This window comes from Zosterops lateralis (genome assembly GCF_965231275.1).
Source record: "Zosterops lateralis genome assembly, chromosome: 11".
Lineage (NCBI taxonomy): Eukaryota > Metazoa > Chordata > Aves > Passeriformes > Zosteropidae > Zosterops > Zosterops lateralis.
Genome location: NC_139771.1, coordinates 9,184,168 through 9,204,334, shown reverse-complemented (window position 1 = coordinate 9,204,334; position 20,167 = coordinate 9,184,168). Strand labels below are relative to the sequence as shown.

General features: G+C 52.6%; 1 protein-coding gene across 3 annotated transcripts in view; it reads left to right on the top strand.

The window, feature by feature from the left end:
- PHF2 (PHD finger protein 2) overlaps positions 1 to 10,985 on the top strand; it is a 51,939-nt gene extending 40,954 nt beyond the window's left edge. For 2 of the 3 annotated variants that reach the window (XM_083869722.1, XM_083869723.1), the window contains exons 17-22: positions 982 to 1,139; positions 5,428 to 5,705; positions 6,649 to 6,744; positions 6,949 to 7,058; positions 8,181 to 8,442; positions 10,100 to 10,985. In XM_083869722.1, the coding sequence (XP_083725848.1) occupies positions 982 to 1,139; positions 5,428 to 5,705; positions 6,649 to 6,744; positions 6,949 to 7,058; positions 8,181 to 8,442; positions 10,100 to 10,188 (993 nt within the window). In that variant the 3' untranslated portion in view covers positions 10,189 to 10,985. The remainder of the gene's footprint in view (positions 1 to 981; positions 1,140 to 5,427; positions 5,706 to 6,648; positions 6,745 to 6,948; positions 7,059 to 8,180; positions 8,443 to 10,099) is intronic. The other variant, XM_083869724.1, reaches the window with a different exon arrangement.
- Positions 10,986 to 20,167: the final 9,182 nt, after the last annotated feature.

The window sequence follows — 20,167 nt, the reverse complement described above, 5'->3', positions numbered from 1 at the left end:
TCCTGTGATTCTCTTCCTGTGATGTAGCAACCCAAGTGTTTGTTTTGTGCTACTTGGCAGAGCCTCTCTGCCCGTGATGGGCTGAGCTCTGGAGCACTCCTGAGCCAGGTGAGCCCTGCAGGATCAGGGAGCCTGAGCAGAGCTCACCTGCAGCCTGGCACAGCCCAGGTGTGAGTCTGCTCTGTGCCTGAAGCTCAGTGCTGGAAACCAAATGACATGAAAATTAAAAGTTTTGCCCAACTGTTGATACAAATTCATATTATCATACCAGAATAAGGCAGAAAAAGCAAAACAGTTTGTTAAGACAGGACCAGAGTGTTTGGCCTTCAGTAGTAAGGAGTTCTTTTCAGCCTAGTTTGAGTCTGGGACGTTCAGGAGGAAGTGCAGACTCTGAGTCAGTACTGGGGTCTGGACAGGGCTGTCTCCCTGTGCAGGAGCCTGAGGAGGGATCTCTGGAGACAACAGGCTGGCACCCCAAGAAATAAGGGCTGGTGCTGTAGTAGCCTGAAAGCAGGGCAGGAACGGGAGAAAATTTGTTTTCTTAGGCACCAGACTGCAGTGCCTAAGATTTTCCCTTAAGTGGGGAAATCTCAGCCCCTAAGAGAGGGTCAGACGTAGGCAGCTCCCTTCCACAGCCCCACAGGACACTATTCCTACATGTCCCATTCCTCTGCCTGACCCTTGCAGTCTGCTGCTGAGGGGATGGAAACCTCACTGTTGAAGGGAATGGATCCCACAAACAGGACCAGATCTCAAAGCTTTGGGAGGGGAAAGAAAAACCTGCCATGCCTACAGGCTACAAGGAAATGGATTTTTACCGTGTACTTGGGTTTGTTATATTTTTTTTGTTTGTTTGTTTGTTTAAAGAAAGCAAATTCCTAAGGCCTGTGTCTTTGGAGGAGCTGCAGAAATCACTGTGCTGTTCTTGGGGACCAGCTCAGTGAGTTTCCACCTTTTTTAGCCCTTTCCTTGTTTTTGCAGAGTGAGGACTCATCAGATGAAGATCTGCTTCACATTGACACAGAGGCAAAGCCAGGACGCAATTCTAAAGTAAAGAAAGAGAGTGGAAGTTCAGCAGGAATTCTTGACCTTTTGCAGGCAAGCAAGGAAGTTGGGGGTTTAGAGTATAACACCAACAGGTACGCATCAGGGGAGCCTTTCCCTCTTACCTGTCAACAAAATTGCTCTTTCATGGTTGTGTGTGACTGAGACTGAATTTTGCAGCTTGGTAACTGCCTTTTCTCCAGTAAACGAACTCTTCCTTTATCCTGTGATCTGGAGGGAGAGGGAGGTGGTATAATTTGAACAAATAGAGGATTTCACATCTGTAGATGCTGAAGATCAGTTTTAGCAATAATGCTGTAATAGATGAATAATTCAAAAGAAGGAGAGAGTCCGGTGACTGCAGCTTCGGGGTGGGAATTATGGTTTCTAATGTAGTGAAATTGTAATAAAGAAATCAAAATGGCCAGCATTTCTCCCATAAGGCATTCCAAGGTGCCACAAACGCCAAGTGGTTGAGAGAAGGATATAGGAAACTGTCTGCCCTTCCTCCCATCTCTGGTTATCTTTCTTCTTCCCACCAAAAATAAGGCTTGGGGGAAAAAGCAAACTCTTTGGTGGGTGTTTCTGTACCTGAAATGGAAATGTCTGCCTGGGCTTAGTGGTGTCTTATGTGGAAACTGACACTGGGTGCTTTGGGCTGTGGCCAGTAAGGAGCAGCACCAGTGATCCAATGAGTGGGGAAAAGAAATAATCACTGTAACACTTGACCATCCCAGGGAATTCCCTTTCCATTCTGCATTATGCTCCATAATGGGATGAGTGTTAATGTTGATTTTACAGTTACATTTTGGCAGGTGATCAGACACATCAAAAAGCAGTTAGGTGTGTCTGACACTGTAGTAAAATTGCTGAGTTAATAAAACTCCCATGCTGGAAGTTTGGTATAAAAAAAAGAAAATTTATCAACTGTTATAAAAACTTAAAGAAATCTTCCTTGGCCCTGTGTACACTGCTGTGTACAGTGCTGGCCATTTTGTGGGTAACACAGCTCACGGTGCTTTGAAATGGTCCTTGACAATTGCCTGCTTTGCTCAGGGTGTGTATTGCTGTCTGCAGGGGGTTAAACCAGAATAGAGCAGGGCTCAGGCCTTTGCTTTCCCCCCTCAGCCTGGGTGCTGTGCCCAGGGTGTTTGAAGGCTCTGTGGTTTCTGAAATCAAAGTCCCACACACGGCCCCGTCCCCAGACAGGGCTGAGTTCTGCTCTGTGTGGGGTGCTGCAGTGGGAATGTGTCAGATCAGTGCTGGCTCTGGGGTAAACACTGGCTTTTGGCAGTGTGTGCTGCGTCCTGATTGGAAAAAGCCCCTAGTAAATGTAATTACTGTGTTTCATTTCCTAATTATGCCAGGCTTTTCCAGTGGGCATAGCTGCTTTTTGAGGATGGAGCAGGAGAAACCCGATCTGCAAACACTCTGTGTCACAGCATGGGGCCACTGTGCTGGTGCTGGCTGCAGGAACAATCCCCACCTCTCTCTGCTGGCAGGGCAGTGTGTGTGTTTATGGATCTCTGTGTGTACCTTGTGGTGCTGTGGGGCAGCCCTGTGTCACTGTGGGGTCTCCTCCCACACAGTGCCTGCATCCCTGCCAGCCCAGTGTGGGTCCCAGCAGTCATTGGGCTTTTTGTGACACTGGCTTTATCTGAATCATGGGAAACCTTCTCCTGTAAAATCCTGGGCTGTCACTAGCAGCTGGCCACCCCAGAGGCCCTGCTGGCATTACCTGGAGTACTCTAGAGAACTGCAGCTCACCTGTGTGTGTCAGCAGGACAGGGAGAGGGCAGGACAGAGCTCCTGCAGAAAGGCTACTGTGAGAGTGGGAACAGGCTGAAAGAACTGAAATGGAAGATGGGAAAAGCTTGGAGGGCTGGCCATCACCTGATCTTGAAAGGAGCAAAATTGCTTGTGTCCACGTCTGACTCAAAAATGGAAGAAAACACTGGGTTTGTACTGGGATTGTTGGAGTTCTTTAGTTTTATACAACTGTGACTTCTCCAGAGCCACAGCTCAATCAGTAACTGCTGAAATGTTATAAATTCAGTTTCTACATATGAGGATACAGGTAGGAGACTTGGTAACTGCTGATGTGAGGGAGGAGATGACCTCTGCCCAGAGAGGGTGATCTGCCCTTGCAGAAAGATGGCAGGAGTAGAGTTGGTGATGAAGAGCAAGGCACTGGCTCCCCAGGCAATAATCCTGCATGATGCAGGTGCTGGGATCATTCCTGTGCCCAGCTCACTGAAGAGGTGACCCCTGAGTCTGTCAGGGCTTGTTCCTGTCCCCAGCACAGCTGTTTGCCTGCTCCTCTGCTCTGGGACATGCCAGGGACAGGATGGCAAACCTGGGCACCACAGTCCCCCTGAGCCTCCTTTCCTCAGCCTGAGCCCCTTTCCCAGCTCCCTCAGCCTCTCCTGATGCTCCAGACCCTCCCCCAGCTCTGCTCCCTCCTCTGGTCACACTCCACCCCTCAATGTCCTTTTTGTCACCAGAAGCCCAAACCTGACCCCAGGGCTGAAGGTGGGGTCCCAGCAATGCCAGCAGAGGGGATGGGCACTGCCCTGGTCCTGCTGCCATCCCAGTGCTGCCACAGGCCAGATGAGGGCACAGACCAGTGCCAGTGTGTCTGTCTGTCAGTGTCCTCCTGTCTGTGCACCCACAGCAACAGCTACCAGCCCCAGGATAGCACAGCAAGGCTGCTGGGCTGCAGGCAGGGCTGAGCTGTCCCCCAGTGCCACCTCCTGTGTGTTTGGAGGTGGCTGTGGGGATAGAGCAGGCGTAGAAGCAACTTTGGCTGCTTTGTTCCTGCTCCAGTGCTCTTTTAATTTTTTTTTTTTCTAAGCCATAATTATAACTCACTGATAGTTTACTTTTATAAATGTGTTTTTTCCAAAAATCGTTGCTGAAGCTACAGAAAGGGGATATGGCTCTTCCAGAGCTTCAAAATTGCTTCCCAAGTCTTCTTGAATTTTTTTGGCTTAGAAAGCTGAAATACTCCTGATGGAAGCACACCAGGCACATGCCCTAATGAAAAACATTCTGCCCCATGTGCAGCTCTGAGACATTTCCCCCTTTTCAGGTTGGTGTTTGACTCTCAGAACCACTGGTTTTGATCATATCCTACCATTTATTTGTTGAAGTTTGTGTTGCTTAAGGCGGTTCCTCTCTGATTTGCCCATTTAGTGGTCAGTATTTGATGGTCTGTTTGCAGTGTTTTGAGAGTCCAGTGTTTGGAAAAACAGTTCAGGGAAAGAGGCTGGAAGAAAATATGGTAATTCCTTGTAGATGATGCAAAATATTTCTTTGCCAGGGAGAAGGCAGAGAAGAAGCCATGATATTGGAGGGATTTCAATGGCTCTTCCCTAAATATGTTTTTTGGTGTTCTTCTGTTTGTTGAGTTGTGGACTAACACTAGTCTTAACTCATTTTCAGGATTATGACTAAATGCCATTAGTGCCCAGAAACTTCCTCTATGGTCTTGTACATTTCTTCTTGTACGTTTCTTTCTGGTACATTACTCTGTTCAGAACCCAGATTATGCTCAAGTAGAAGAAAGTGTCATGGTGCTGTTAATTCTCTTGTATGTTTGTGGTTCTATTGCACAACAAATGTGTTACAAGAGTAACAAATATTATTGCCACTGCAAGGAGTTGTTTGCATTTCACGACTTGCCCAAACTCCAGACTTCTGGAAATACTATATCATGTGTTATGCCAGTCTCAGAATGAATTTCCAGCAGCTCCTGGGGTGGTGACAGCCCATGATGTGAACTGGGACCAAAATCTTCCAGGCAGTTTTGATCAGAGCTCCCCACAACATCCCCCACCTGTGCTGATGCATAAACTCTGCTTTTACAGGAGCTGGTAGTAGAGATTATAAATAATGCTATTAAAATACGATGATGAGGAGGAGGGTGATTTGGTAGTACAGAAAAATAACATTAATAAAGATAGATAGAGAGAGAGAGAGAGGGATGGATGGATGGATGGATGGATGGATGGATGGATGGATGGATGGATGATAGATATTTAAAGATTATGATGATGATAAGGAAGATGATGATAGTTGGTATAGAGATACTGCTCGGTCAGGAATTCTGCTGTGAGCTTTGGGAAGTTCCCTGAGCTCTGCCCAGAGCACTGACAGCCCCAGGCACCTGCCTACATGTCTGTGCCTCCTGGGCCATCACACCCACATTGATGTGTTCTCTGTGGTTCTCCTGTCCCATCAAATTCCCCTCTGGCCCTGGTGGTGTGTGCAGCTGCTCAGCGGAATCAGGGGGTCTCTGCCAGCACTACTGCCATGGCAGGAGCCAGGCGTTGGTGTTTCTGGGATCAGTTGTGCTCCAGCCTCTCTCCCTGTGTCCCACAGCCAGCCACCTGCCTCCCCCAGCACGCAGGAAGCCATCCAGGGCATGCTCTCCATGGCAAACCTCCAGGCCTCAGAGTCCTGTCTGCAGGCATCGTGGGGCACCAATCAGGCCAAGAACAACTCCTTCTCCACACAAAACTCAAAAAAAACTGTTGGTGGTGGCAACAAAAATGCCGGGAAGCGGCTGCTGAAGAAAAGCACAAAGAACAGCATCGACGTCGAGGACTACGATGAGGACCAGGACCACTTGGATGCCTGTTTTAAGGACTCAGATTATGGTGAGCAGAGGGAAGCAGGGTGGGGCTGTGCCTGGCCATGCAGGGACACATGTGCCTGGTGGCAAATGTCCCTTTGCTCGTGGGTGCCTCCTCCTGCTGTGCCACCCCAGGATCAGCTGGAGCAGCCACAGAACAGGGATCTGCACACCAGAGCCAGCAGAGGCAGGGCACAGCAGCCTGGCTGCAGAGCCCAGGGTCACACTGGGTTTGAGGTGCATTTGAGGTGTGGCACCATGAGAAACTTTCAGGAAACCTGGAAAGCCCCAGAAACTGCAGCAGGGGACTGTCCCAGAAATGTGGGTCAGGTACTGCTGCTTGTGACAGAAATGTTCTTGTCTGCACAGTAGCAATTGAACCTCCAGCTGAAAGAAGTGAGAAGTTGAATTTGTACATGGAATAGAGATCCAATTCTAGTTTGAGTTTTGGCAGAGAAGGCAAGCATCTCCAGCAGAAATGGGCAAAAAGCCAGTTTGCACCAGTTACATCGTTTCTGCCATAATTACCATGGAATCATAGAGTGGTTTGGGTTGGAAGGAACCTTCAAGGGCTGTCTAGTTCCACCCTCTGCCACGGGCAGGGACACTTTCCACCCGCCCAGGTTGCTCCAAGCCCTGTCCAGCCTGGCTTTGGACACTTGCAGAGATGGAGCAGCTACAGCTTCACTGGGCTCAATGGTCCTTGTGGCTCCCTTGCAGCTCAGAGTATTCTCTGATTATACAGGAATATAGAGAGCTAGTCACAGTTTAATGACAGCAGCCACCAAGAGTAATGTGTGGATGAGAGCAAAGTCCCCTGAGTGTCATAGCTGAAGTGCCCAGTGGCACTTCTGGGGACCATCCAGCTGTGGTGCCTGTGGTCACTGCACCTGGTCACTGCAAGGGGTCTTTGTTCAGGGTGGAGCTGTTCCCTAAACTGAAATTCTTGCCTTTGTTTCCTGCCGCAGTTTACCCTTCTCTCGAATCAGACGAAGATAATCCAGTGTTCAAATCCCGATCAAAGAAGAGGAAAAGTTCCGATGATGCCCCTTACAGCCCGACAGGTAAGTCCCTGTGGTCTGTGCTGCCCACACTCAGGCCAAGTCATGCAAATCTCTAACTCCCTGCCATTTTACAAGGAGTTGGCCCCTTGGTGCTCACTGCTCTCCTCTCCCAGCAGCACACATCGGCCCCTCAGTGCTCACTGTCTCTCCCCTCTTGCAGCACACATTTCCCCCTCAGTGCTCACTGTCTGTCCCCTCTTTCAGCACGTGTTGGCCCCTCGGTGCCCCGGCAGGACCGGCCGGTGCGGGAAGGGACAAGAGTCGCCTCTATCGAAACTGGACTGGCCGCTGCTGCCGCCAAGTTGTCCCAGCAGGTGAGAGAGAGAGAGGCTGCCTGGGGAGTGTCAGGAGCTGTCAGGAGCTGTCAGCAGTGAGAGCCCTGAGAGCCCTGTCCCCAGCACAGAGTGCTGTGCCAGCCCTGCGTGGTGTCTGCTCCTGCCAGTGACACGAGGCTCTGCAGTCTCAGGGAAATAAAGGGGATCCGAGCCCAGCAGTGTCACAACACACCTGAGCACGTCACAAGGCAGCAAGGGACAGAGAAAAGCACAGGGAGGGATGAAGGAGTGAGAAGGGCTGCTGGGGAAAAGGCTGCCGCAAAGGAGGGGATGTGATGTGTACCTGAGAGCCTGCCTGGTGTGATTGCTGTCTGTGCAGATTGGCTGGTAGGAAGGGTCAGGGTTTGCTTCCAAAGGTTTGGTGAACTGTGAGCAGAGGCTCAGTTTAGGAAAGGAACTGGGGCAGGTTGGATGTTTGGCGTCTGGTCTCTGAAGGGGTCAGAGAAGCCCCACAAAGGTGACATGGTGAGATGCTAAGGTGACATGGTCTGCTGGAGCAAGGTTGGTGAGGCACCTCAGCAAGCGGCTGGAGATGTAGGTTGTGGTGGCCTTGGGCTTCTGTGATGTGGACTGTTGAGTAGAAGAGCTTAAGGATGGTGGCAGGGTTTCAAGAAGAAGGAGCTGGAAGTAGACAAGGGACACAGGACAGTAGCAGACCTCTGCCATCCCAGTGTGCATGTCCAGGTGCGGTGACAGGTCAGGAGATGATGTGTATGTCCAGGCAGGAAGCAGAGGCTGAATCAGTGGCATGTTTAATATCCTTCATGCTGTTATGCAAGGGTGTGAAGATCCCTGAAGATAGGAGGTGCCAGTTTTTGTGGAAGATGGGAAGAGTTGCCCGTGCTGACCACGCTGCGGTGCCAGGGCGGCCCTGGCTGGCTCCCGCTCGCCACAGTGGGGAGGAACCAGGAGGATGCCAGGATGTAGAGGCACGAGAGGCAAACGTGTGTGTGCAGCTGTGAGCCAGACGTGTTGGAACAGCCCCCATGGCCAACTCCTGGGCTGTCCTTGTATCAGGACCCTAAAGCAACGCCGCTGGCCCTTGCCCTAGCTAAAGGTCTTCTGGGGATTAATCTGAGCTTCATCTTTGTCATTTTAAAGGAGGAACAAAAAGGCAAGAAGAAAAAAAATACCAAAAAGAAGCTGTCAGCCCCCAACGCAAGCAGAGTGGCTCAGGAAGGCAGCTCCCCCGAGCCGAAGCTGGAGTCCCAGGCCAGCAGCCTCACAGATCACGAGTACACCGCAGGGGCCAGCACCTTTGGGGTCGCCCAGCCCAACAGGGGATCGCAGCCGATGGCTCCCGGTGTTTTCCTCACACAGAGGAGACCCTCATCATCCTCGCAGAACAATGGCTCCGCCAAAGGTACCAGGAAACGCCTGGCTCATGGTGCAGGAGTGGGGAAGGGTGAAGGGCTGTGCACCCCAGCCTCCTGCAGGGCCCTGTGTGTGTTGTGGGCGTGCACAGGTGCAGGTGTGTGCGTGCCAGGCAGGTCTGCTCAGGGATAGGGCTGATGGCCTCGGCTGTCCTGGCTCTGGGGGGACAAAGAGGTGTTTTTCTGCCAGCTGCAGGGTGTTAGGGGTGCCGTGGCAGGAGCACAGTGCCAGCTCAGGAGCACCTGCAGGTGACATCCCAGACAGCCTGCCCCATGGAGCTGGCCAGGGAGGATGCACCCACGAAGGCTGTTGTGCCCAGGGCTGGGGCAGGCACTGTGCTCTTGGTGGTGGCTGGACACCGCTGTAGCTGAGATCAGCCCTCCCAGGACGTGTAGAGCAGGGCACATTGCAGATTTCTCTGGAGAGGGAGAAGAGGAATATCAAACCTTGGGCAAAGGCAGGAGAGAGGAAGAGGTTGCTTGCTGTCTGCCATAGGAAAAGCATGGGAAAGCTGAGCCTGTCCCAGTCTGGGCTGGGGCCTCCTGCTCTCCACTTGAACTTGGCTCAGGAAGTGTAACTGAGGCAGGTGTGTGGGACAGGCACTGTGTGTAGTGTGTGAAAATTGTGTAGTCTAGTGAAAATTGTGTGTGATCCCACTGGGAAAGGGCCCAGTGACAGGTGAGGCAATGTGGCAGATGTTTCCTCAATTCCATTTATTCAAGTGGAGCAGGTTAGAGGTAGAGCAGAGTACCCTGGCAGCTTGGGTGGCCATGGGGCAGCAGGTGTGCAGCCTGTGGTGGGGGCTAGGTCCTGCCAGGGGCTGGTGGTACCTGTGACTCTCTGCAGAGCTGGAGTGAAAGAATGAGTCTGCCTGGAATTGTGCTTTTGTGGCGAAATGGTGGGAAACAGGTCCAAGGCAGAGAGGTGCCCAGGAGATGCAAAGAGCTGTGGGGCATCTGTGTGTCTGTGTGTGTTTTCAGCCTCTCCCTGAGGAGCAGGAGGCACTGGTGGGGCTGGGTTTGACTGTCACCCTGTGGGCAAACAGGTGGCCATGAGCAGTGAGCCAGGGCAGGTGAGTGTGCAGGGCAGCAGGGTGGAGCTGCAGGGACAGGAGGGTGCCTGGCAGGGCTGTGGGGACAGGAACACACTTGGCAGGGCTGTGGGGACAAGAGCTCACCTGGCAGGGCTGTGGGGACAGGAGCACACCTGGCAGAGCTATTGGGACAGGAGCACACCTGGCAGGGCTGTGGGGACAGGAGCACACCTGGCAGAGCTATTGGGACAGGAGCACACCTGGCAGGGCTGTGGGGACAGGAGCACACCTGGCAGGGCTGTGGGGACAGGAGGGTGCCCAGCAGAGCTGTGGGGACAGGAGGGAGCCCAGCCGATCTGTGCCTCCCGGAGAGGTGTGGCTGTGTCCCTGGGGTGGGTGTGCTCTGTGGCACCGGTTCCGCAGGGCTGGCTCTCCGGGGGCTGTGCTCCAGCCCAGCCCTGCGCTGTGGGCAGCAGCCCCATTCCTGGGGCGCTGTAGGGCTCCCTGCAGGTGCTGGGCAGGGCAGTGTTATCGGGGGCAGCTGCAGGGCCCGTGCCTGCGGGGAGATGTGGGGTGGCCATGGGTGCTCACCCCAGCCCCGCTGTACTTGCAGGGAAGCGCACGAAGAAGGGCATGGCCACGGCCAAGCAGCGGCTCGGCAAGATCCTGAAGATCCACCGGAACGGGAAGCTGCTGCTCTAGTGGCTTCGGGGGGACACTGCCACCCGGCTCTGGGCCACCACCGCCACCGTGATCCCTTTAACTTTCAGCGGTCGGACTGTACAGAATCCTGCTATAAATATTTTTTAATATAGATGTCCTTTCTCAGAGTGCTGAGAGCGACTAGCCGCAAAAAGTTAATACTAATCTCGGCCACCGAGGAGCGCCTCGGGCCCCCCCTGCGGCCCCGCCCGGCCCCCCTGCCCCGTGGCCAGCGGGGAGGGCAGGGTGGCCACCCCGCCGTGGGGACAGCGCCAATGCCAATGCCAGCAGCGGGCAGGGCCATGGACACCCCGCCGTGGGGACAGTGACAATGCCAGCAGCGGGCAGGGCCATGGACACCCCGCCGTGGGGACAGTGACAATGCCAGCAGCGGGCAGGGCCATGGACACCCCGCCGTGGGGACAGTGACAATGCCAGCAGCGGGCAGGGCCAGGGGACACGCGGCGGGAGGGGACCGAGCCCTCGAGGCGCGGGGCGGGGAGGATGCTCAGGCACCGCCGCCGCCCCGCGCAGCCGCTCCCGGGCCCTTTTCCTAGAATGTAGCTTGTACATAGCTTTTGGAATAACCACCGCCGGGTTTTTATACGGGGAGGGTCTCTCCGGGCGCCGCCCGCCGGTACCAGCTCTTTGCGTAACTTCTTGTACGAGGAGGGAGACAGTTATTTTACTAGCACCTTGTGGAGTGTTTCCGTGTTTTGTGACGATGTAATTTATTAATGTTTGTAGCTTTTTATATTTGTACATTTCTTATGGGCTTTGTTTATATACACACATTACCGGGGCGCGGCGCCTGCGGGGAACCAGAGCCACCAGAGCCCTGTGCCGGGGCCACCAGGGGCCACCACCGGGCCACCGCCGGGGCCACCAAGGCCACCACCAGGGCCACGCCGGCCCGGGCGTCGCGCCGGCTTTTTTTATTATGATTATTATTAGTAGTATTATTATTTTTTCGCGACATGTACATTTCTAACAAAGTTTATCGTGGCTATCTATCTATGACAGTGTTTTATTTACCGATTCATATCAAATGCTCTTGTATCGACTTCACAAACTCTTAAGTAAACCTAGAGCAAAGTTTAAAAAAAGGAGAGAAAGAGAAAAAAAAAAAAAAAAAGAAAGCAAAGTAAAACTATTTCAGGTTTTGTACACAATTGCCTGGGCCTGGCCTTTTTGTGGGGTCGGCGAAGGAGGGGTGGGGAGGCAGCTGGGGGTCCCTGAGAGGGGGTGAAGGAGCGAGCAGGGACCCACAGGTGGCACAGACAGGGGCTGACTCTGCTGCCACTCCCCCATCTGTCAGCCAGCCCCTTACACACCTCTTCGTGCTGCAGCACCATCAATGGGGCATGGTCCTGAGTGTCCCAGTGAGACACCTCACACCTCACAGTCACCCAGAGGTGTCCCCCCACCGCCCAGCGCATCACCCACCTCCCGTGGGAAAACACTGTTCCCTCTGCTTCCTCCCTCCGAGGCGTCACCAGGTGCTGCACCTGTGTCCCGGTCCCTGTGGTGGCCCGGCAGCCCCGGGGTGCGGCCCCCGGCTCGGCGCGGCTTTGGGGGATGGATGCTGGCAGTCTGTCCTCGCACGGACATCGCGGTGGCTGGCGGCGATATCGAGCCATCGCCAGCTGGGGGAGTTCACAGTTCAGAAACAACCGCGGCCGGGAAAACGGGACCCGGCGGGATGGAGCCTCGGGAGCAACTCCCGCGGCTGCGGACACACAGCAGCCCTGGCTCCTCATCGGGTATCCCGAGCTGGAGGGATCCGCGGGCATCACCAGCTCAGGGTGCGCTGGGAGAGGTGAGAGCGACCCGACCCAGCACTCACCCAGGGCACCCAGAGCGCCCACCCAGCGCCCACCCAGGGCATCCAGGGCACTCACCTGGGGCACCCAGAGCACCCACCCAGGGCATGCAGGGCACTCACCTGGGGCACCCAGAGCACCCACCCAGGGCATGCAGGGCACTCACCCAATGCCCACCCAGTGCTCACTCAGTGTCCACCCAGGGCACTCACCCAACCCCGGGGCGCCCACCCAGCGCCCACTGCCGGCCCCGCCGCAGCCCCGCAGAGCCTGGGTGCTGCAGCCGGGAGGAGCCGAGCTCCGGAAAAGCAGCGCAGGGCTGCAGCTCCCATGCAGGGACGAGGGGTGACAGCGGCAATGCCGTCCCTGTGCAGGAGCCCGGGGCTGGCACAGGGTGGGACCGTCGGCCCGCCTTAGGTCAGGAATTGCTGGGAACTCATAACGTGCTGCTGGCTGTACAGAGGATGGTGGCACGGCCAGGGAGGTGATCTCTTGTGCACACACGGGCAGAGAGGCTGGGGGCTCTCCTGGTAAATAAACCACTACTCACAGCATTGGTGTTTCCGCTGTTTCTGTTTTTACACTAACAGGAATCGCCCCAGCCCAGACATTTGGCACAGGAGCATCCCAATCTCACAGACCCGCGTTCTTCTTTCCCCGTGGCCGGGCCGGCTCTGCCCGGGCCGTAGGGACATTCCAGCCGTGTCCCGGTGCCATTCCGGCTGCGGGCGCCGTTCTCTCCCTTCCATCTGCTCGGGCCTCAGTGCCCGCCCTGCAGCACTCACAGCACTCGTGTAAACTGTTTGGAAGTGTTTCTGTGCATATCACAAGAGAAAGCCTGCTTCTCCTCTTCTCTTGAGAGTGTAATAATTATAATGAATTAGATTTTCTCCGCAGTCTGGCGGGAAGACGGGCTTTGAGACTCGTTTTCGGGTCATTCTCCTGTCAGACTTCACATCCTTCTGTGCCCCAGCTCACTGTATTTGCTGAACATTGAGCTCCCCCGTGCAGTCCTGGGGGAGAGGCACGGCCCAGCCCGGGGCTGCCCACCCCTCTGGCTCACCCTGGGGCTGCCCACCTCTCTGGCTCACCCTGGGGCTGCCCACCTCTCTGGCTCCCCCGGCTCTGCTCCTGGCTCACTCTGCTCCTGCCTCACTGCTCCCACCGCACGCCGCGGGTGTTTGCAGACCCCGTGTGACCACGCGTCCTCCTCTCACCTTCAACTCCATCAGATAATTAGCAGTCACTTAGGAGTCAATGAGGTGACACATCTTGAAAGTCTGTGTTTATCCTGCTCCTCCATTTATGAGCTCTGTTTAGCAGCCCAGGGGAAACCCTTTCTCCCCGAGGCCACCCTGGGTTCATCTTTGGTCTCCTGTCTGGAGTGAGAAGAGTTCACACGCATTTCTCACCCTGGCTGGGCACTGGGCGCCGAGGGCTCTTTACTTTGTGGTCCCTCAAAACCCCTTTGCTTCGTGGTCTCCTCACACCGACCCTGCCTTCCTGTCTGCGGGGCCGTGCGGTGGAAATTCTCCTCCGCTGGTCATCCTTTTCCCTTTCTCCGCTGAACTCAGGAGCTCCAGCCCGCAGCCACTTGGTTTGATTGCTGCCATAAAACATATTTAGTGGGCTGGTTTGGAGAACAAACCTCCCACACAATGTGGAATATCAGATGACTGAATCCGGAGGAGACAGAAAGGGAAGCAGGGGTGAAAGTTTTCTAGAAGCACTTACGTGTGAATTTATTGGAGCAGACCTTAAAATAGGACCTAGAACAAGTTACACAATTAAAGCTGTGCACTAATGCCGTATGGTTTACGTGTCCCTTGCTCAGGGTTAAAGACTGCAGCAGCTCCTTTCAACGTGCTTGCTTAATTCCAGACCACCAGCCTCGGGACTTTGCCTCAAAATGTGCAAACTTTAACTTCCCCCAAGGGATAACTCACTCTGAGAATGAAATATTAATTAGAGCCTCGTCATCCGCCGTCACTATGTGGCCTCTGGAAAGCCTGGGGAAGGCAGACACGCTCCAGCCCCAAAGTGCTCCCTTTGTGTGGGGCTTTTGTTGCCCACATTCCACCCGTGGGGCCCTATCGCGGTGGCTGAGAGCTCCCCAGGCCTGAAAGGGAGCTGTCAGGCTGAGCCGCCCGCTGACAGGGAGTGTCACCATTAACCAGCTCGTTATCTCGAGCGGGCTTTGCACAAATCGCTCCCGCCTGGCTTTGGGCATCAGCCGCGATGACAACTCCTCGACAGATGCTGCTGAGGAGTGAATAAAGATGCTGTGGCTGAAGACCATCTGCAGGGATTAAACCTTCATCACTTTTCTGCTCTCGAGACAAAGGGAACTTTTCTTTTTCTCCAGTCACACACCTTAGTTTCTCCGAGAGGCTCCTTCCCTGCCAGACGCTTCCATTGCAGCCTGTCTGTCATGGAGACGTTTGAAAACCCCCTCAAACTGACTATTGCACATTTAATCCACGATACTCTCTCATGCTTCTCCAAATCTCCAGCACAACTCGCGCTGGTCCAGGACTGCTCCAGGAGGCTGCTGGTGGCTTGCACGAGGATCACGGAGTCCAGGTCCTGGCCCTGCACAGAATATCCCAACCATCCCACCCCGGGCCTGGGAGCATTGTGCAAATACTTCTTAAATAAGATTTGTTGTTCAAAACAAAGAGAATATTAAGTCTCGAGTTTGTCCAATGCTTAAAACTGACCAAGGAATTAAAGAGATCCAAGCGAAGCAATTAACTGCAGTGAGGAAACTGCTGTTTGTTTTCAGTGTGTTTGGCTGAGTGCAGTAGCATATGAGAAGGAAACAACATCAGATGGGGATGTTTATCTCCCGCAGTGACTCACCCTCGTGCTGCTGCTTCTCAAAGCACCATGCCTCGCTGCCCTTGTTGCAGGCCTGCTTCCATTGAACTCCTGAGGCTCACTAATGCTTTGCACTCTTATTCCTTCCAGAGCCCTGCTGGCTGTGTTCCAGGCCCGAGCCCCTGCATTCCTGCAGACCTCACACTGACCTGGGGCATCCTTGCAGTAGAGAAGTTTTTATTGTCTCCCTCTGAGGCCCTGGCACAGGATGCCCAGAGAAGCTGCAGTTGCCCCATCCCTGGAAGTGTCCAAGGCCAGGCTGGACTTTTTCACTGCATAGTCAGTAATGAAAGGGCCCTGACTGTTCTAGCTGTCTTGTCAGCAGCAATTTATTTTTATGCAGAAGTCAAGGAGATTTCTATCTGAAAACCACCTCCCCTCTGGCCCCAAATGGTCACTAACTGCCTGGCTGGATTAGACTCTTCCCACACACACACACCTGTCCTGGGGAGTCACAGGAATCACACACACACACAGCCCTGTCCTGGGGAGTCACAGGAATCACACACACACACAGCCCTGTCCTGAGCAGTCACAGGAATTGCACCCACACACGTATCCTGGGTAGTCACAGGAATCCCGTGCACAGAAGGGATTTGCAGGGGCATAAATAAATAGACAATTCTGGGCTGCAGGTCTCTAACCCAGCCACATTGTGCTGGCTGAGATAAACCTTGGGCCGGCTCCCTTTCCCAAGGCAGACCCTGGCTCAGGCACTGGAGGTGAGCAGGGGCAGGAATTATTTGCTGTCCATGGAACAATTCCAACAGGGAGAAGGCTCGCTGCTGCTGCTGGTGAAGGATTTGCTCTTCCTTGGAGTATTGTCCTTGCCAGCATCCCATGAGCTGCTTCCATGTCCTCAAGGCAGGCCAGTGATGCTCCTTCTGGAGAAGTGTACTTGGCTTTCCTGTGACGCACTTTGGGACTGAGATCTCTGGGTGCTCGGTTTGGCTGCAGCCCTTCTGCACAACGCCCTGGGGGAATTCTGTGGATTCACAAGACATATTGCACTTCTTCCTAGACTTTATTTTCCAGAATGATTCAGTTGAGAAATCTAGAACAGTGGGAGGGTTTGTCTGGAAATACACCACTTTACCTTTAGGCTTATTCGTTTATCATATAGATATGTATTTATTTATACGAAAAACAAACCAACTTTAGACAATAATAATAGCTAAAAGCCAAACTTGCAATTGTTATGCAGCGTTGTTGCTATTAAGCGGCTGTTGCTCATAACACAGCCGCGCATACTTTGGATCTTAATCTCCTTTTGTGGGATTAAATGGGCCAAGCAGCTGCTAACTGGAACAAAAGTGTCATCCATCAGGGTCAATTGGGATAAACATAAACATCCCATTTCCTTACAGACAAACATGGCGTGGGCTGAGCAGCTTGCTTTGACCGTCACAAAGATGTTCCTGGAGCTCCAGCAGCGTGGAAAGTCGGGGTGTTAACCCAACCTAAGCTTGGCCCGTGGCGCTGTTTTGGGATATTGGAGGGTGGGAAAGGCTGGAACGTGCGATGTCCGTGTGTGTTGTGGGGGGGAGCTGGGGAAAGATGATTTTGTCAGGTGCATCTGGGGCAGATCCCTGTGTGATCAGGGGCAGATCCCCATGTGTGCAGGGGCAGATCCCTGTGTGATCAGGGACAGATCCCCGTGTGTGCAGGGGCAGATCCCTGTGTGATCAGGGACAGATCCCTGTGTGATCAGGGGCAATCACGCCGGGATCACCAGGGGATATTCCCAGGGATGACTCTGGCACTGCATGGCACTTCCTCTCTATCTGACCAGCCTCTTGCAAAAGAAGATTATCAGCAAGGCAGCTCTGTCAATAACAGAATTTAGCAGATCTCAAGTGCGTGCAGGGAGCTTGTGTGTCTTGAGCTACCATCACCCACCCTCAGAGCTCCATTGGAGAGTGATCAGCTGCAGGGAAGTAATTGGAAAAATATGGCACAAATTGTGTGTGTACACATGCACATGGGAGAAGCAGCTTTCATTAAACACCATTAGACACACAGCCATATGCCAGACTGAAATCACTGGCGTTTCCTCTGATTGCTACAAGCAGCACCGGGCCTGTGGAGGGGTACCTGGCTTGGCTCGGTGCTGGGCAGCACTGGAATGTTCCAGCAAAGGGGTGGAGCCAAAAATGAGAGGTGGCTGGAAATTTGGGGACTGACAGCTAAGAATTGTGGAGGTTCTAGTGGCACATGACACTTGTGAGAGTGAGACCTCCTCATCTGCTCACAGCAGTGGCCAGTGCAAGGGCTGGTGAATATATAAACTGATTTAGATGGTGAAGATATAAACCGATTGCATTAAGTGATTGCTCCACCTCTCCCTTCAGGCAATCCAATAAATTGAATTTTTCCTTCTTCAGCTTCCCCTACACTGAATTCCTTCTCCTCCCTGCCCCTCTCCTGTCTTGTGTTGAGGACAGGGAATGTCCCATGGCACCAGACACATCAAGGAAAGGGCTGAGGAGCAACTGCAGGAGAGGCAAGAACACCCTCTGGAGTGGGGAAAAATACCGTCCCTGTAATGGCCCTAGGATGTCGAATATTTAGAAACATGAACCAAAAAAGGCAGTAGGTTTATTTTTTTTAATTGGGAGTGTAGAGTTTTATTATTTAAAAGGTTTTATAAAGAAATTTTAAACAGACCATGGAATTGCTGTAGCAGGTTGTGTTTTTTCCCCTCTTGGAAATTACTCAGCCATTTGGTTTCTATTTTTGCACAAAGCACAAGCTTTTTGAACAACCATTCGATATGCTTGTTGATGCATCACAAAAAGGAGATATGCTTTGAATTCTCCTTAAAAACCCCATGTAAACACAAGGTTTATGGAGCATTGCAACAAAATACCATCTCCTTATTGAGTGCTTTCACATGTAATTTCCTCTCTGACTACTGCATGTAAACACACTTATTGTATTTGGGAAACTCCAAAAGCTCAGACACAATCAGGATCAATAGCTCAACAAAGGCAAGTTAGGGCTTAAAATGTCCACATTTTGCAACAAGATGCCTGGATGGTAGCAGAGGAAGGAAGAGAGGGACAATTGAACACAGCAGGGTCGGGGGTAACCCCGTGTTTCACCCCTTGGGATCACAGGCTCACCCTGCACACAGCAGCAGCAGTGTCCTCCCCACCTGGAAACACACCCCGAGCCAGGGCTGTCATTCCACACAAGGTCGTGGTCCTCTCCAGGCCCTGCATTGTCCACTGGGTTTTTATCCTTTTGTACAGAAAAGCCTTTCACACACAGGGCTTGTGTTCCTTTTTCTTGCATTTGTGTTTCCTTAAGGCTTTATGTTAGAAAAAACATAAAGAAATAAATAACAATTCCAAGACATTACACAGGTGAGAAGAAATAGCAACAAGTGTAAGGTCCAACATGACAAGAATGATTAAATACTGCTGAAATAGGTGGATTATCCTGATCCCACGGTGCATACAACTCACTGCTGGGCACAGAAGTAGTCACTGCAGGACTGGGACCCCTTTAGCTTCCCCAGAAGTCAGCAAGGATGTCCTCATATCCCCAGTTCTGAATCTTCAGTGGAGACTTGAGAGGTCTTTTTAGTTTAGCACATAAGACACTACCACCCTCCTCCCCACGGCTGAGCCTTCTGGGAAAATTGTTGAAAGTTTGAATCCTACTAATTTGTGGCTGAATAAACATGAATTTCTCCTTGGTAAGTTCTCAGTCACTATTTGTGCCCCCAAGGCTGTTTGTGGTTATAATTATAGGATCATCACGGATTGGTGTGGGCTGGAAGGACCTTAAAGATCACCCCATTCCCATCACGGGCAGGGACACCTTCCCCTGGCCCAGGCTGCTCCAAGCCCTGTCCAGTGTGGCTGGGACACTGCCAGGGATCCAGGGGCAGCCACAGCTGCTCTGGGCACCCTGTGCCAGTTCTGTGATGATCATCAGTCATCATCCTCCTCTGCTAAAACTGACACCCAGCTTTAAACAAGACATTTCTCCACCTGTACCAGAAGGCAAGATAAACTTTCCCCTGGCCCAGGTGAAGGGCTGAGGGCTGAGCAGGGCAGGGCTCTGGGCTCTGGCAGCCCTGCCCCGGGCACAGCAGCAGCAGCAGCAGCTCTGCCGTGCTCAGGCACTCGGGGCACCAGGGTGCTGTCGGGGAGAAGTCTATGTAACGTGAGGAACCTGCACAAACGGCAGGGCTCGGTCTGAAATGACTCTCCCCTGCACTCTCTGTATATTTTTTATTTTCAATTTTGTTTCTGCTACGCCCTGGTTTATCAAAGCCCTAAAACACATGCTTGACTTTAAGTACTTCACTGCAGCTAAAACTAATTGCGTTCTCGGTCTTTGATGGTTCAAGGTCATAAAGAAATCGTTCGCTTTATCCAAACAAATACTTCAATATGTTAATTGCCTGCAAACCACACGGCCCGGCCCCCGCAGAGGTGGGTGTGGGGCTGTGTGCCCGGCTGGAGGGTGAGCTGCCTGTGATTTCCCCACCGAATTGGGGCACTGCAGCCAGTTCCTCGGGGCACGGCGTGTCCAGAAGGATCCTGCAGGCTGCCCGTGTGTCTGATACCTGACCAAACACCGGGAGGAACCCCCGGCTGTCCTGATCCTGCTCAGAGTGGCCGTGTGGGAGGTGCCCGATGTGCCACAGTCACCTGAACACAGCTGGGAAGTGCTCAGCATCTCTTCAGCAACATTTCCCATATCGGGGAATCGTAAATAATAATTCAATATCCCCATTAGCACATGTAAATAATCACATAAACGTATGAATATATAAATATGCAAGTCACGTATAGAATCTAAACTTGCACACATATCCAAAAAGGCGAGTGCATGCACTCTGACAGCCTGGGGATATTCACCCCCTCCCTCCCTCCCTCCACACCGGCTGCTTTCCGCTCCAAAATTCTTAGTGGAACGGTAATATTTTAACAGTTGCAGTTTTAAAAACCTTGATTATGACCAATAATTTCTCCCAGGCAATTGTATATTTAGCAGAAGGGAAAAATTAAACTTCCCAGGAATGAGGTTATTTAGGGCATAAAATTCAAGGAAATAGGTATTTAGGTCGTTGTGGGCATGGTTTTTATTTTCCCTAATTTTCAGATTACTTTCGATTAGGGTCTGCTCTGAGTGGAAACTTCTTGATGTGAAATAGATACTATCTAAATCATTAGAGCTCATTCATTGCCATGTGCCACCTTTTAGAGCAATTAAACCTGACCTTGGGGTTAGGGAGCTGAGCACTCACCGACCCGGGG